The sequence below is a fragment of the Corvus brachyrhynchos genome, unplaced genomic scaffold (genome assembly GCF_000691975.1).
Source record: "Corvus brachyrhynchos isolate BGI_N302 unplaced genomic scaffold, ASM69197v1 scaffold119, whole genome shotgun sequence".
NCBI classification, from domain to species: Eukaryota; Metazoa; Chordata; class Aves; order Passeriformes; family Corvidae; genus Corvus; species Corvus brachyrhynchos.
The window spans coordinates 711,429-728,685 of NW_008240054.1; the positions used below are offsets into that span (position 1 = coordinate 711,429).

The following is a 17,257-nucleotide window of genomic DNA, read 5'->3' on the forward strand; positions in this document are numbered from 1 at the left end:
GGGGAAGGGAGGCTGGCAGGCTGGGCTGGGCTGGGCCGGGCCGGACGAACCCCCCGAGGGTTTGAGACCGACTGTTGCCGCTGTAACGGGAGAATTTGAAGGAGTGTGTCTCACTGTTTGTGGTTTGTTGTTTTCTTTCTTTTACTAGGAAAAAATTGAAAAGCACATCGAAATATATTTATCAGACGCTGTTTTTGAATGGGGAGAACAGTGACATCAAAATCTGTGCTCTGGGAGAGGAGTGGAACTTGCACAAGATTTATTTGTGTCAGGTAAGTGGCTCCTTTCTAACTCACAGTAAGAACTGTGTTTTTAATAAAAGAATGTCTGGGAACTGTGAAGTATGACTGAATATCTTTCCTTTTTTTTCCCCTTTATGTGTAGGACTTTCACCCTTTTTATAGATGCAGACAGTTAACCAACTCCTGTTAGCAATGTTGGGAAGCAGAGCTGTAGCTTTGTGTTAGAGCAATTTCTTTGCTTCTCTCTCTTACTGTTTAATTTTTTAATTTTGTTTCATTTATTTTATTCTTAATCTTGGTGCATCCTCTGTGAAAACAGTCCTGACAGTTGTCTTTGATGTCCTGAGAACATGTTCTTGTTTGCTGAACAAGTGGCTGAGATGCGCCTGTGATGTGAATATTCTTGCAGAGCAAAGGAGGCGCTTCCAGAAGGGATTTGTAAAGCCTGTGGTGTCCCTGCTCAGTTTTACTGTCCACTGGACTGGTGTGCAGGGCCCTGCAGGGAGTTGCTGGTGCTGGGTCTCTGTAGCTGTTACATGATTGTTACGAGCCTTCACAAAAGGATTCCTTGCAGCTTCCCTGCTGCTGCAGGAGGAATGTTTGCTCAGGAACTCTAAAAAGGAATAAATCTTAGTGCATACGTCCATTTTCTGTTGGGCATGTGTTCAGGTGGAGTCCTTTGTGTCTGTGTTTTGGGAACACAGAGGTGCTGTTGGCTTCACTGTCTGTTCTCTGTGTCACTCCTGCTGTGGCAGAAGTGGGGAGGAGCCGTGACTGTGCCATGAAACACCAAATTCAGTTGTGCCCGTGGGCTTGCCAGGGGTTGATGTGAAGCTGCCAGGTGCTGTACCTGGACAGGAGGGCACTTGTGTGTCAGCTGCAGTGGGAGCCAGAGCAGGAGTGTGACATGGTGGCACCGGGAGGTGCTCTGCACGTGGCTGAAGTTTCTCTGGTGCAACAAGTGACAGGAAGAGTGAATTCTGGATTTTTTGTGGCTGTTGCTGTGTCAGTGCCAGAATTCCAGAGCAGCTTCAGCAATTACTTGCATGGCTCCAGTGAGGGAAGTGTTTCATTGCTTTCTTGTAGGAAACAGCCTTTTCTTTTTAGAGTGTGAGAACCTTTTAACAAGCATAAACTGAAAGCAGGAGAGTCCTTTGTGTGAGGCAGATCTGGAGCGGTGGCACTGGCGGGGCCGTGGGGCATGTGGCAGGAGCAGAGCTGGCAGGCACAGGGAGGGGGGACAGTCAGGGCTGGGTTGTGCAGGGTGGGCACAGTGCTGGTGTGGCCTCAGGCTGCTGGTGTTTCCTGTCACTGTGGCTCTGTGGTTGCTGCATGTCAAGTTCGTGAAGCTGCTCCTGAAGCCTTAGCGCGGGTTGGTGACTGAAAGTGGGTGTGAAATCCTGTCTGTGGATGCAGCTGTTTAGTGGGGTTTGAAAATTGTGAGGCTGTCTGTAGAGGCCTTGTAGTAGGAGCGGTGTTCTGGGGAGATGAGCTTTGGGGGGAGTTCACCATTCTGCTCAGGCAGGTTCTGTTTCAGGGCACGCTCCTGCGTTGGGATTATGATACTGTAGGTAAAGCAGTGTTGGAGGTTAGAAATAACTCCATGTAAATGACTCTTATTGCCATTGTGACTCCTCCTCTGTGCCCCTGATCAGACTCAGCCTGGCTGTTTCTGCTCCCCTGCTCTCTCCAGGCACTGCCTTGCATTCCACGAAGGACAGTCAGGTGCTGCTCTGCCTGCTCACCACAGCTCTGAGAAATGGGGGGTTTCTTTTTCCCCATGCTGTTACGAAAATGATAAATCCTTATGAAACTGAGGAGTTGGTCTCTATGGCAAAGCTGAGGCAGCCTTGTGAGGAAGACAAAGATGAGTGAGGTCCTGGGTTTGATCGGAGCATGTTGTGTGTTGTCAGAGTTAGGAATATGCCAGGGGTACAGAAATACTGACCTGATCAAATGAAATCAAAGCTGTGTTATTTGCTGAGCTGAAATGCTGAGGGACGAGGTCAGGGAATGTGGTGCTGTACAAATAGACTTTATTTTTTTGATCTCTCAGGTAAACTTCATTGATAGCATCTCATAATGGGCACATCTGCTGCTGGGAAGGAAAATCAGGAACCCCAGTAGAGCATTATCTTTCCCTTCATTTGGATGGAAACCTCAAATTCTAGTTTTATGTGCTTTTCACTTAATAATAAAAGGTATATTGCCGTAAATGGTGTGTGTGTCTGTGTCCTTGGTATGAGACTACAGCCTTGTACAGTAATTTGTATGTCTTGCATGCCTTTTTTCTTTTTTTTTTTCACCCCCCAGTCCCCAAACTGGCATTCCCTAATGCCTGCAGGATTTGTTGTTTGCCAGTAACCTTAAGGACTTAGTTCTTGGACTAATTCTGTCCCCACTGATGATGTGGTTTGTGGGAAAAGAGCTTGTGTGGTTTTTCTGGCCTTTTCAAACTCTTTCCTTACTCTGGTTGCACACACGTAGCCCAAATTTTCCTGTAGGCATTTTGAGTGTCAGAAACAGCAACTACAATCGGCCCCTCGAGTCTGTCAGAATGTTTTAGCTTGTGAAAGTTCCCTTAATATATTTTGTTCTGCATAAAGGTAAATATTAACCATGTTTGGTTCCATGTGCTGCTTTTGGCAGTTTTAATTGGGATGAAATCTCTTAGCTGAGTTCTTTTTCTCTCTTCCCTCATACAGTCAGGCTACTTTTCCAGTATGTTCAGTGGCTCTTGGAAAGAATCCAGCATGAACGTCATAGAGTTGGAGATTCCTGATCAAAATATTGATGTAGAAGGTAAGTGGGAGCCTTTTATTTTGACAAAACCCTGAAGGGAGAGGTTAAGTTAAACATCATGATGCTTAGAGAAGGCTCATGAGGTTCAACTTCTTTTTGTGCAGTTTTACAGCTCTCAGGGGGTGCTGAAGAGTTTGTTTAACTCGTGGAAGCTCAGTAATGGATTGGTTACTGCCCCATGTTGTGTTCTCTGTCTGGTCAGTTGCTCTACATAAAGAGCCAGTGCTGAGACCATAGAGAAGGTGTGCAGTGAAGGGGTTTGGTTGTATTTAAGGACTCTTTCAATGCCCCATGCTCAGTGTTGTGTCTCTGTTGGACTCCTGTTCCCTTTGCAGCTCTGCAGGTGGCATTTGGCTCGCTCTACAGGGACGATGTGCTGATAAACCCCAGCCGCGTGGTCGCCCTGCTGGCAGCAGCCTGCATGCTGCAGCTCGTAAGTCAGAAATGCCAATATTTTTGTCTTTACCTGGAAAGGAGGAGTTCAGAATATCCTCAGCCATGTGGCCTTTTTCACCCAGAGGAGTGAATCAGCTTTTCAGGCTAAGTGGGGAAAATCCCAAACAATGCAGTGGGTTTATTGAAAAATGCTGTGACTAAGATTGAGGTGTGAGATTAAGGGCTTTGAGAGTGATATCTAAAAGTAGATTAAATAGGTTTTGGAGCTCACTTGCTCTACCCCGAGGGTATTCAGTACGCTTTTCTTTCATGGGAAATATTCTTAAGGAACATCTGTGTTTCTGAGGAATGGTGGTTTAAATGTTTTGAACAGTGTAGCACTGGTCACTGCAGCCTGTGGGACTTTGGGGATGGCTCAGGCATGAAAATCTGTATGAACAGCACAGTGTCTGACATTTCATGTTGGGAAATGAACACTCAGAACGTTTGTGTGTTTTTTCCTCCCTGCAGGATGGCTTAATCCAGCAATGTGGTGAAACAATGAAGGAAACCATCACTGCCCAAACCGTGTGTGGTTATTACAATTCTGCAGGGACGTATGGGCTGGACTCCGTGAAGAAAAAGTAAGAATTACTGTCCCCAAGCTGCTTTGGACATTGCCAATTAACAGTGAATTTACACACAGTATCATAATGACCAGGTTAATTGTCTTAGTATTTTTTCAGAATAGAATCATCAAGGTTGGAAAAGACCTATAAGATCATCCAGTCCAGCCATCCACCCAGCACTACCACTGAAACCACTAAACCACATCACCCAGAGCCAGATCCAGACACCTCCAGGGGTGGTGATTCCACCGCCTTCCTGGGCAATCTATTCCAATGCCTGACCACTCAAACAGGAAAAAAAAATTTAAATACCTAACCTGAATGTCCCATGTTTCAGCTTAAGGCCATTTCCTGATGTCTTCTCACTGCAGGCATGGCAGAAGAGACCAGCCCCAGCTCACTACAACCTTTCAGGGAGTTGTAGAGAGTGATGAGGTCCCCCCGAGCCTCCTCCAGACTAAACAAACCCGGCTTCCTCAGCTGTTCCTTATAAAACATGTTTTCTAGACCCTTCATGAGCCTTGTTGCCTTTCTCTGAACATGCTCCAGCCTCTCAATGTCCTTTGTTAAGTGAGGGGCCCAGAACTGACACAGCACTTGAGGTGCAGCCTCCCCAGTGCCAAGTACAGGGGAATGGTCACTTCCTTAGTCCTGCTGGCCACACTATTCTTGGTACAGGCCAAGATGCCGTAGGCCTTCCTGGCCACCTGGGCACAGTGTTGGCTCATGCTGAGCCAGCTGTGAGCCACCCCCAAGTCCCTTTCTGCCAAGCAGCCCTTGAGCCACTCCTGCCCCAGCCTGGAGCTGCAGGGGCTTTCCGCAGTGACTCAGCACTTGGCCTTGTTGAACCTCGTGTCGTTGTCCTCAGCCCATTGATTGAGTCTGTCCAGATCCCTCTGCAGAGCCCTCCTGCCCTCCAGCAGATCCACAATCCCACCCAGCTCAGTCAGCATTGTCTGCAAATTTACTGAGGGAGCAGCTGTTGCAGGGATGCTGACATCTGGAAGAAAAAATTCCGTGCTTTCCACGCAGGTGCCTTGAGTGGCTCTTGAACAATCTGATGACTCACCAGAGTGTTGGACTCTTCAAGGAGCTCAGGTACTGGGGCTGCACTTCCCTTGCAGGGATGAAGGACGGCCTCTGCCCAAGTCTGGAGCTCCCTGCAGATCACTTTCTGGGCTACTGCTGGTTGCGTGTTCCCTACCTCCCCTTCTTTTTCTCTCTTCTGTCTCACTGACCTGCTGCAATTTATTTTTTTCAGCATAAACCTCATGAAGCAGCTGATCAGCTCCTCCAACCTGTTTGTGCTGCAGGTGGAAATGGATGTGTATACTGCTCTCAAAAAGGTACTTGCCTGGGGCTCGCTGCAGTGGAACCTTTGTGGGATGGACTGAAAGTTTTAATGGAGTAGCAGAACTTCTATAGAAATTAATGCACTGTGGAAATGTGTCTTATTAACATGCAGATTACTTATCTGAAACCTTCTTCAACTGACTCACTAGAATTTGTTTATTTTGCCCAGTGGATGTTCCTTCAGCTCGTGCCTTCTTGGAATGGGTCTTTCAAGCAGGTGTTAACTGAAGCTGATGCCTGGTTTGCTGAGCGCAGGAGAGGTAGGAAGAGTTGGCCTGGCCTTGGTTTGGGATTTGAATGCGAGTAATTTCTTAATTTTAATGGCAAAAGGTGACTTGCCTGCCCATAATAACTTCTCTAATCAGTATGTAAAAACTCCAGCATAAATAGGGTCTGGAAAATCTTTAGGGCAGCAAACTGCCATGTGGGCGCTGTGTGTTGCAGAGTTTGGGGGTGACGTTGCCTTCCTGGAGTCGGCGCAGGGGAACGCGTTCCTGCCCGTGTTCGCACACCTGAGGCTGCAGTACATCATCAGTGACCTGGCCTCAGCCAGAATCGTGGAGAGAGATGCCCTGCTGCCCTCAGGTGAGTGAGTGCTGGCCACAGGTGAGGCCTCACCTCAATTCCTGGCTTCAGTTTTGGGCCTCTCACCCCAAGAGAGACAGGGAGGTGCTGGCGCATGTCCCAAGAGAGACAGAGCTGGGGAAGGGTCTGGAGCACGAGTCTGATGAGGAGCAGCTGAGGGAGCTGGAGAAGAGGAGGCGCAGGGGGAACCTTCTCACTGCCCACACCTCCTGACAGGAGGGGTCAGGGGGGGTCAGGCTCTGCTCCCAGGGATCCACACCTCCTGACAGGAGGGGGCAGCCGGGGTCAGGGGGGGTCAGGCTCTGCTCCCAGGGAACAGGGACAGGACAAGAAGAAACGGTCTCAGGGGAGGTTCAGGCTGGATATTGGGAAAATTCATTCTGTCATGGAAAGGGCTGTCCAGCTGTGGCACAGCTGCCCAGGGCGGTGCTGGAGTCCCCATCCCTGGGGGGTTTAGCAGCCGTGTGGATGTGGCACTTGGGGACATGGGTTAGTGGTGGCCTTGGCAGTGCTGGAGGAGCAGTTGGATTCATGGACCTTAGAGGACTTTCCCAGCCCAAATCATTCCATGATTCTTCTCGACTGATCGTGTTCTGTGTGCCTTCCCCAGCCTGTCCTGCCCTGGAGTAATTGGGAAGATCTCAGGGTGTTTACTTGTCTTACTACTCACATGTTTATCTCCAGCATCTGGTTTGTGGTTGAAGATTCAGCAAAAGCTGAGTATGAAAATTATAGGCATGAAAGTCTGCAGAGGCACCCATGTAGGTGTCATCACCACGTGATGAGCATTCTGCTCATCAGTCAGTTTGTCAAAACGCTCTACAATCAATACATAGTACTTTATCAATGTTTAAATGGTCCCAGGGGCCCAGATCAGCAAAAAATCATCTTACTTTTGGGAGAGTAAAACTTGCTGAAACTCAACTGTTTTCTAGCCATTGTTCTCTAAAAAGAGCTGGACAGGTTTTTATAGGATTTGGAATAAAACCTGAAAATCAAAATAAGAAGCACAAGATGCTGTGAACTCTTCTTCCCTCTTCTAAAACAAATGTTATTTACTAATAGAGATTTAGGATGATTTGGAGCAGAGAGGATATTCAGGTATTCCACTCTTGTTCATTTCTCTGCATTTTGACTTGTATAAAATACATTCTCCTCTTAGGGTCTGGTGCTTTTTGAAGCCCAGAGAGTGAAATGCCATTTCATGTTTGTCCTGGGGTGATGTTGTGAAGCTGCTTTATTCCTTAACCATCCTCTCAGTGCCCAGGGCCGGTGTCTGTGCCTTTACAATGGACCCGGGGCCACGGGAGGGGGTGTGCTGGGAGCACTGGGCTGCTTTCCTGGGTTTCCTTTGTGTTCCAGCTAGAAAACGTTCTGTGGGGTTTTATTCTTGTTCTTTTTTCCCTTTCCTTCCTCTTGCCTCACTGCCTCCCTTCCCTCCTCGCCGGTCCAGGCAGCCTGCAGGGGCAGCCCTGGCTGGTCCGAGCCCGCGTGTCTGTTCCCTCTCCAGGAATTTGTTGTATTTTGAGGGGGTTTTTTACCCTGTTCTACCCTGTTTTGTTTGTGTGTTAATAAACAGTTTAGTTTGTTTTTTCCACTTTCACTTGCTGTGACCCACTTGTCTTACTGGTGGAGGAAAAGGGGAAGCCCTTTTCCCTTCGGAGGAGAACCCATTCCGGAGTGTTTCCTCCTGAAGTTTTGTCTCCAAAACTGAGGCAAGGTTATTAGAGATTACTGATGTTGACATCCCAGTATCACTGGAAAATGAAAAGCCCCTTCTCATCCCACTGGTGATGTCTGATAACATTTTGTTACGCATAAAAACTCCAAAAGAACAAGTCTCAGCTCTGATACATGATATTTTACATGCTTAAGTGATGTATAAAGTAAGTATAATCCATCATACTTCAGAGTGATATTGGTACCAGTTATAGGCAAAGTGCAAAGGTTATTATAAAAAATAACTTTGGGTGAATGACTCTTTAGATCTTTAATGGTGACACAGGAGAGCAGTGGATTTGCATCCTTGTGAAGTGGCTTTGTCAGCATGTCAATAAAGTGTTGCAAACCAGAAAATTTCTGGAGCTACACTTGACTTCCTCCTCCTGATGTCTGCTGTTACCCCTTACAGTGTGATGGGCAGCCTTTCATAGTGCTCTTCAGTGATAAATATTGTGTCTGTTCTCAAACCCAGAAGCCTTTACCTGTGTCTGTCAGAGGAAGAATTGTTCTGAGATCAGTCGCATCTTTGAGGCTGATTTCCTTGTGCCTATTGAAAAAGGATGTGAAATTGGTGCGCAGCTCACGAGGTGCCAGAGAGCCGAGTGCTCGCTGTGCAGGAAGCGGTCCCGGCGGCGATGAGCGCTGCGCGGGCTGGGTGGCACTGTGGCACCGGGAAAGGGCCGCGAGCTCAGGGCAGGAGGAGGATCCGCGGGGAGGGAGGTGCTGCTAAGGGCTCGGTCCTTGCCTGCCCTTGTAATCTGTTCATACCAGGGTGTAGCCACAAGCTACAGCCACAAGCTGTGTTAAGATCAGAACTTCTGCTCTTCGTTTACAAGGAGGTTTAGATGAATCCTGGGCTGCACTTTGGAACAGGCTGTTGGCTGCCAGCATTTGGTGTTTGAGGGGATGCTTCGTACCTGAGGGTCTGCAGACAGCGCCATTGCTGGGTAGTTTGTGTTCTGGTGGAAGCCTTTTAGATTATTACAGATGAAACTGTTCTCAAGGAAGTAGAGAAGCAAATCACTGAGAAGCTGAAAATAGTACTGTGATTATTTATTTATTTATTTATTTGTTTGTTTATATACTCAGTGTGTGTAGTGCCTGCAGGGGAAAACTGAAATTCTGTGTTAGGAGTTCACTGCAGTCTGATCTTTGTGCAGAAAAGGTGCAAGAGACAGGAATACATAATGTGTCTGTGTGAGCACAGTGTTTGTTTTTCTGTTTTACTTGGGGAGTTCTGAACATTTCCTAAGCTGTGCTTTCCCTCTTCATAAATCAGCAGATGAACTGCAGCCGAAATGTGAGGTAGGAAATAGATACATGCATATACACAGAGAGAAGGTGCTCTCCCTCCTGATACATTTTTCCTTCCCTTCTAGCACATCCATTCTCTGTTCCTTACCTGCGTAGGTTTCCTTAATTCATTTTTTATTTTCTGTTGTACTTTGGTTAATTCCCAGTTTACTCCTATCACAGTCTGCACTTTCACTCTAGAGTCAGTGGAACAAAGGCTGGTTTTAAGTTTTCCATCCATGATCTTGCCCCTCCTCCCTCATGTCATGTTCATCAGCTTCCTGGTTGGTTTTTGGTCACAGTGGCTCTCCCTGTTCCTCTCACCCAGCCCATTTCCCGGAGCTGGTTCTCGTACATGACCTTGGCCCCTTGCCCCATTTGTTATCTTGACTAAGAACTTCTTACACCCCATGCTTTTGTTATCCCTTTTGTGTAACTGCCTGACAAACTGTTGAGTTTTGTTCTATCTCTCCGTTGCAACATTAAATTAACACAGCCAGTAAAATCTTTGTGTGGTCTCCAAGGAAGACATGATCTATGTTTATTCCTAGCAGGGGACAATTTCTGTTTGTTTTGCCATATTTGTGTTAAGTCACTGTTTTCTTTTATCCCTTGATTGTGTTTTCTTCTTTAACTTACATAGAACTCCACTGGGGATTCAGAAAACAGCACCTTCTCCCAAGAGCTTGTTAACCAGCTCCTTGGCTGAACAGAGCTTTGTGTGCTGAGAAAATGTGTGGAGTTGCATCACTTGTGGCAGCAGTGGATGTTTGAGGAGATGACCAGTCTGGAGTGACTGTTAGTTGTGGATGTTTATCCCTTCCCCTGTGGTTGAGGCTGGGAGCTGGAGAACACAGGGAGTTACCAGGGTGTGGGTTGCATAGACTGTCCAGTTCATAAGTGTAACTTTATTATTTCAATGTAATTTTATTTCTCTATTTCAAATGTATATGACCATCCCCATTCCCAGCTCCAAAGACAACACCAAGCTTATTTTTTTTTTTTTTTTTTTTTTTTTTAATTTTAGAATGGCTGTCCTCTGTTTACAAACAGCAGTGGTTTGCCATGCTCAGAGCAGAACAAGACAATGATATTGGGTAGGTATATTACAGGCTTTCCTTTATTTCTTTCTTAGATTAGAAACCTTCCTCTCATAGAAATTCTGACATGAATTACTTTGGAGTTTACATTAAAAGGAGGGGGGAAGCATACTTCAGTGCTTTTAAATTGTTGATCTCTGTGGAGCTCTCTGTTCCCTTGGGCTGGCTGGTCTCCCATCCTTCAACCAGTAGAACTCTGGGAAACTGGTATAATGGGACCAGAGGGAAATGCTGGGTGGGGGACATGTTCTGTGTTCTCATGTATGTTGGTTAATGCTTCTCACTAGTACTTCACCTGGAAGTGTGTGTTGAGGCTGTGAAAGGGTAATTTCTGAGCCTTCCATTTTAAGGATACTTTGGCCATCGAACTTCCCTTCCTTCTGCTGGCTCTTGGCCTGCTGCAGTGAGCCAGGTCTCTGATTTAACACCAAAGCTACAGCAAAATGTAGCTGGGGGAGTTGATCCTGCCTTTGTGTTCTCTCCTGGTTCCTAGAGAGTTTTGTGGAGAAAAAATGCCAAGTCAGGCAGCTGCAGAATGCCTGTTACCTCCCAAACCCCAAGAGGCTGGCTTGTTCCTTTCTTCCATAGTCGTGTCACCCCATGAGTGCTGTTGTGGAGAGGGATGTGTTGGGTTGTAACAGGAGCTTCAAAAAAACCCCAAACTCTGGTCTGAAGAATAGCCAGGATCTTTAAAAAGTTGTTCTCTTCAGCAGCAGTCCTTTAGGAAATGGTGGAGGTAAAGTACAGAATTGTGACTGTCTTATTCAATTCCTGAAGATGAACTTTGGGTGGCCCTGGCTTGTTTCTGGTGCTGCTCTCTTGAGAAGGCTTTTGCAATGCTGCCGTGGCTGTATCTGAGAGCAGATAAATGTCACCCCCTGGCTTATGGGGAACCAGGGTTCAGAGGGAAGTGCATCACAAGAATTCTGATACAAGATAAGACCCTGTATTTGCTAATTTTGATGTGTTTTGGTAGTTTAGTGCAGTGGGAGCATTTGAACTGTCAGCCACTGGACATGCTTCTGGAAAAGTGAGTTCCCACAGAGCTGCAGTGAGGATGATGGGGATCATCCAGCTTGGAAAAGAGCAATTTTCATATTCAGCTACAGCTGAGGATTTCAATGGCTCTTGGAATGGGCAGAGTATTTTTCCACATTTTTCTTGCTTGTCTAGTTTTCTCTTTTGCAGTATGGGTTTATTATTTCATTTAAGACAGAAAAAAAACCAAAAGTCTCAGCCTTAGAAGGGCACAGATGCAGCTGTTCCTTTGTGTGAGTGCAAATATTTTGGCCATTTGACCAACCTGTAGCTGCAGGAAAAGAATTCAGGTTTTATAAGCCCATCGTTTATCCAGCTCTGCTGCTCTTCCTCTCTCACCTACTGCCCATATCAGTATCAAACACATGTTTTCCCTCGGGGGTAAGGAAGTAGGCTTAGGAATCAGAGCAAGATGTGAACCTGGCTCCTGTGAGCTGAAGTAAGGTGCTATTTCCATGTCCCACCTGGTGCAGGGCATAATTGCACCTGCTTATTCTAACACTGCCAACATGGAAATGGCGCTGCTTGGAAACGTGTGATGTGGTTTGTCTTGGTAACTTTATAGAGAGGAGGGGAAGAAAGTGTTTCCCTTCTACTTTTGAGTTTGCATTTAAAAGGATTAAACATCTTACTCGCTCTTCAGAACTTGAGAATTTTTTAGTGTTAGCAGTGGGTTTGTGGCTTTGAACTGTAGCTGCTCAAGGTTTACTTGTTGTGTTAAAGTGGATCACTTTTTTTTTAATTAAACATGTGTTTTGTGGCAGAAGCCAGACAGATCTTTCAAGTCTGGGACTGGATTCACTTCTGCTCTTAGCAGTCTCTTTGGCAGTGTGTAAGAAGGAAGCAGAATAACTCCACTGTTCACTGTGTGGCAGCTGGTGGAAGTGGTTAAAGCTGAAGTTCTGCATCATCTGAGGCTGCTCGAGGGATGGAGGGGGGATGTTAATGTCAGTCTGAGCATTATGGACTAATGTTTGTGAAATTTGTCACTAATTAAACAGAAATAAATCCTTTAACACCATTACTGCATTTAGGTCAGCCACGGAACCAGTTCAGCTGGAAGATGTGGAAAAGCACACGGGAGGTTCTTGGTGAATTTGTTCAAGTGCGATGAGCTTGTATGCGTAACCTGTTCATTGAACGCTTCACCTCCCAGGATTGGTTTTTACAGAAATGGGAGAAAAGACCCGAGTGTGTGGCTGAGTTTACAGAAGCTTTAGCTGCAAGTTGCTGTGGTGTGTAAGCAGTAGGAGGAGAACAGATGCTGCATCTCCTGGCTTGGAGGGCATTGTTGGGTTTTGTAGTTTAACCTGCAGGGGTTGATGTCACTGGGATTAATAAAGTTCACTGCCAGCCCTTGGCCTGGTGTAACTCTTAACACTTTCTGGCAGTGGGTGCTGGGTTAATGATGTCATGGTGTGTGAAGCAAAGTGAGTAACACACTTCTGGAAAATCAAGACTGATGTCACTCGTGCTGGCTCTGCAAGACTGTTCTACGTGTTGGATGCAGGGAGAGCTGTTGGGTGAAAGGAGCTGATGGTGTGAGATGGTACAAGCAAGGGCTCTGGCACCTCGGGAGCTCTGAGAGGCTCTGCCACTTCATGAGCACTGAGGGGAAGTGGTTTTTTTAACCAGGTTGTGTAACCAGCCCCTTGAGAAACCTCTCTCAGTGTCTCGTGGCTGCTGCTTCATAGCACTGCTGTTGTGCAGAGCCCTGCAGCTGTGCCTCAGCACTTGTCTCTGGTTGTGCCTGAGAAATCATTGCCTGCTGTGTTTAAAAAACACTTGTGTTTTCAAGTGGGCTGGGAGAATGTATTTCATTGCAACAGCTATTATTGTGTTATCTGGAAACATTCTTTTGTAAAAGAAGTCCTGCCTAACTGAGGTGTCACAGCCTGGTTTTGTAGTGTAGGTGGATGTTCATGGGACAGTTTGGGATGGAAGAGACTCTGGGAGCTCATCTAGTCACGCCTCTGCTCAAAGAAGGGTCGGTTGTGGGTCCCTTCCAACTCAGGGTATTCCATGATTGTGTGGTCAGACAAGTTTACTCCAGTCTGTTCATCTTTCCCACATTAAGGTATCGTACAAAGTGTTGAAGTGTCCTTAAAGATGCTGGTTTGGGTTTTTTTTCAGGCCTCAAGAAATCAATAAAGAGGAACTGGAAGGAAACAGCATGAGGTGTGGTCGCAAACTGGCAAAGGATGGTGATGTAAGTGTGGCACGTGGCTAACTGCAGAGCTGGCACGGCTGAGACAAGTCAGGCATTTCCAAATCACGTAGGTCCTCATTGTCAAACTGCATCCAAAAGATCCAGAAGGATGGAAGCAATTGTCTCTGAAAGGAGTAAGGAACGGGCGTTTCACTGTGCTCTTGTGCTGCGAGACAGGGAAAACTGTTAGAAACATGAATTTTTCCAACTGAAGTCACATAACCTAAGGCAGTTGACCCCAAGGAGTGCTTTGGGACATGACTGGGGCTCACAGATCAGCCCCGTTACCCAGTGCTGAGTATTTGACACCCACTGGTGTGACACGTGTTCCTGTCTGTCTGGGAGGCAGCTGACACTCAGCTGCTCTCACGGAGTCACCTGGTGAGGGTTGTTCCCACTGAGTTCTCTGTTTCAGACAGGTGCTGGCAGGGATCCCTGAACCCCACTCTCTGTAGCCCAGCGCCCCATTCCCAGGACTGACCCATCAGAGCTGGTGTGGCACTCCCGGTCCGTGTTGCAGCCCCTCCTCAGGCTGGTTTCTCTGTGTCCCCTCTGTCCTGCAGTACTGCTGGCGCTGGACTGGCTTCAACTTCGGCCTGGACCTGCTGGTGACCTACACCAACCGCTACATCATCTTCAAGCGCAACACGCTGAACCAGCCGTGCAGCGGCTCCGTGAGCCTGCAGCCGCGCCGCAGCATCGCCTTCAGGTGCCAGCCAGCGGGGCTCGGGGGGCTCCCTCAGCGCTGCCAGCCCCGCTTGCCTTAGATTTTGTTGCCACCGAGTCAGTTACATTAAAAAATGTTACCCAGACTCCTTGGGAGAAACTCCTTGTGCTGAAAAAATAGGACAGGCTGAAGTGATTTCCCTGTTCTGCCCCCAGGTTGCGCCTGGCCTCGTTCGATAGCAGTGGGAAGATGATCTGCAGCAGGACAACGGGCTATCAGATCCTGACCCTGGAGAAGGATCAGGTATGGCCGTGGGTTCTTGAGCTGTTGAACTTGAATGGTGGAGTTCAAGGCATGAAAAAAATGCTGAGAAGTCACCAGGGTTTGTGAAGAGGAGTTGCTTCTTCTTGTTGTCATTGCTTTTGTGCATAGAGTAGGGAGGGTAGTGTGGGTTTCATTAGTGTTGATAACATGAAATTAGTTCCCATATTAGTGAAATTGGTGCCTGTGGTACTGCTGTCTGCTGCCAGTGTCGTGTTCTGCTGCTCTCCCAGCCTTCCAGCACTGCATAATCTGTCTGTCAGACTCCTTATTTAGAGGCAAATTTGGGATTTGAAGACTCTTATAAGATGAGGAGTTAAAAGAATGTCTACATGTTGTTTAAGGGTTGGATTTATTACTCAAATAAATTGATAAAAGCCCCAGAGAAGAGGGGAGTTTTCTTAGAGCATGTGCCCTTTTCCACCCATTGCTGACGGCAGGATTTAGTGAGGCATGTGTGGGACTTGTTAATCAAGTTTCTCAAATGCCAGCCAGCAGTGAGACAAAGGTGGTGAGAACACAGAAAACCTTTCCTTGTCAGTGCCATCCTCACTGGGAGATGAGGTTTCAGTTTTGAAGTTTCAATTGTTTTGCATCCTCACTAGGGTGAAGTTTCAATTTTGCTACCCCAAAACCAGTTCCTAGAGCGGAACCAAAAAATTCCTACCCGCAAACTGAAATTTGCTTTCAAGTATAAACTGTTGGGGAATGCCTGGTTGGTGAAATCTCCCGAAACTGAAAACTCTCCCTTTCTCCCCAGCATGTTGGAGGGGAATTTTACTCCAGCATTTCCTGGGGTTGTTCCCTGTGCTGCAGAGGGGTGGGAGCTGTGGGCAGGCTGAGAATGTGTCAGCGTTATAAACCTGAGGTGAAGGTGAATTGTCTTTGCTTTATTTTTTTATATTCTGATTTTAATCCATAGTCATTAAAATGGGCAGAATGACTGTTGTATCAGCCTTGTGCTTTCTGGCCACCCTTCACCATGCAAATGTCCCATGTGTGCTCCAGGAGCAGATCGTGATGAATTTGGACAGCAGACTCCTGACGTTCCCCCTCTACATCTGCTGCAACTTCCTGTACACATCGCCAGAGAAGAGGGCAGACAGCGAGGCCCAGCTGGATAATTTGGAAGCCTGAGACCTCCCTGGGGTCTGTGGCAGCCCCTCTCCCACCCTGGATGCTGCTCCAAAGCTCAGACAAGCAGGCCTTACACTGTAGCAACAGCCCTGGCCTTAGTGCTCTCCTATGCAGCTCTGAAGAGATCACACATTAGGTAGGCCAAAACCAGTTACCCTTTTTATTTTTTATTTTATTTCTGTTCTGCATCGTCAGGCAGTAGCCATTCTGTGCTTGAGAAGTGTTACACTTGGGCTTTTCTGGGTGAAAACTGAGCCAAACTGGAAATAGGGAATTTGTGTGGATCACAACTTAGGAAATTATCTGTTGGACTCTGAGCACACATTGTAGGTTGTGTGGGTTTTGTTAGTGTGGGTTTTGGTTGTATTATATGTTGGGGTTTTTAATAACTGATCTGTAAATACCAGATCCATATTTTGCTTTTTTTCCTGGTCCTTTTCCATTAGGGCCAAATAATCTCTGTAAATGTGGCCTCTCAACTTTGGTTATTTAACTGCACAGCCTTTCCCACCTGCTGGGTTCAAGCTTTTTTTGCAGCTCACACACACAAGTTTCACTCTTGGTCTTGTTCTAACACTGCAGCCAGTAATTCTCTGTCTTTCAGCAGGTTAATTTACTAATAAGGATGTTCATAAGTGAATTATTTTTTCCATGTACAGCAAATACTGCAATGTCCTCACCATCACGGAGTCCTGTCAGCAGCAGCTCTCAGCTGGAGTCCTGCTGAGCGCTGCCTCTACTCACACAAACCAAATACCAGTTTTTAAACATTTTCTGTGGCTTGTTTTAGCTGTTACCTTGGGAATACATCCCGTGTTAGCTCAGGAACTCGTGACTTTTGAGTGCCTTTTGAGTTGTATGTGTAACACCAACTTCACATCAGTTCAGCAAGGTCACAGGATCCAAAGGCAGAGCTGGGAACAAGGGATTCCTCTCCAGTTGGTTTGATGGATGTGTCATGTCATGGTACACTCTGTTCAGTCTTTGTTGGGTTTTATGTTTGTCTCTTACAACTTTGAATTCTTACAGCAGGATTTTTTGATTCAAAGTGGGAATTTTTGCCTTGTGAGCCTATTTTTTTAATGTCAGAAAAATACAAAACCATTTGTACTTTATAACAAGGATGAAAATGTGTTCGGCAAGATAGAAAAACATGGCAACTTGTCAATAAATGATTTCAAGTGGAATATTCACCCATGTCTGTCCTTTCCTGCTGGGAATAGCTTCTTGTGTTGGAATCACCCTGTGGATTCAGCACCTCTGTGTGCTGTTGGGTTGTGTCACAGCTTTGGCAGCAGAGAGCAGAAGCATTTTCGGGTGTTCAGCTGCTACGGCATAGAATTTATTTATTGAATTAATTGCATTTAGGTACTTAACTCTGGTTTTAATTAGAAGTACCAACTCCTTAAAGTTGATTCAGTGGAAAGCAACAGGGGCTGCTGGTTAATGGCAGAGGGAAAACAGGTACCTCAAATCCTTGAAGGCTGAGCTGGGGGTGGGTTGAGCTGTGCAGAGCTTTGCCCCCCTGCCAGGGTTCTATCCTGCTCTGCCCCCTGGATCCCAGGGCCCCCCTCCAGCTGGGACCCACCCAGTGTCACCAGGATGTGGGATGTGGAGCAGGAAACTCATACTGGTGTTTTCTCCAGGCAGCAGCCCCTTCCCTTGAGCCCTGGCTGTCCTCTCCCCGTGCCCTCCCTCGCCCTCCTGGCTGTGGGGGCACTGTCAGTGCAAGGGAACAACCTCCTTCCCAGCTGGGTCCCTCTTCCCAGGGGCCAGGATCAGGG

At 46.9% G+C, this 17,257-nt stretch overlaps 1 protein-coding gene across 1 annotated transcript in view; it reads left to right on the top strand.

Moving 5' to 3' along the window:
- The window catches only part of GMCL1 (germ cell-less, spermatogenesis associated 1), a 17,409-nt gene extending 743 nt beyond the window's left edge, over positions 1-16,666 (top strand). Inside the window, exons 2-14 of the mRNA XM_008641611.2 lie at positions 93-272; positions 2,948-3,044; positions 3,380-3,477; positions 3,951-4,063; positions 5,081-5,146; positions 5,310-5,394; positions 5,571-5,661; positions 5,846-5,986; positions 10,029-10,098; positions 13,273-13,348; positions 13,912-14,057; positions 14,231-14,318; positions 15,345-16,666. Of these exons, the coding sequence (XP_008639833.1) occupies positions 93-272; positions 2,948-3,044; positions 3,380-3,477; positions 3,951-4,063; positions 5,081-5,146; positions 5,310-5,394; positions 5,571-5,661; positions 5,846-5,986; positions 10,029-10,098; positions 13,273-13,348; positions 13,912-14,057; positions 14,231-14,318; positions 15,345-15,473 (1,380 nt within the window). The 3' untranslated portion in view covers positions 15,474-16,666. The remainder of the gene's footprint in view (positions 1-92; positions 273-2,947; positions 3,045-3,379; positions 3,478-3,950; positions 4,064-5,080; positions 5,147-5,309; positions 5,395-5,570; positions 5,662-5,845; positions 5,987-10,028; positions 10,099-13,272; positions 13,349-13,911; positions 14,058-14,230; positions 14,319-15,344) is intronic.
- Positions 16,667-17,257: the final 591 nt, after the last annotated feature.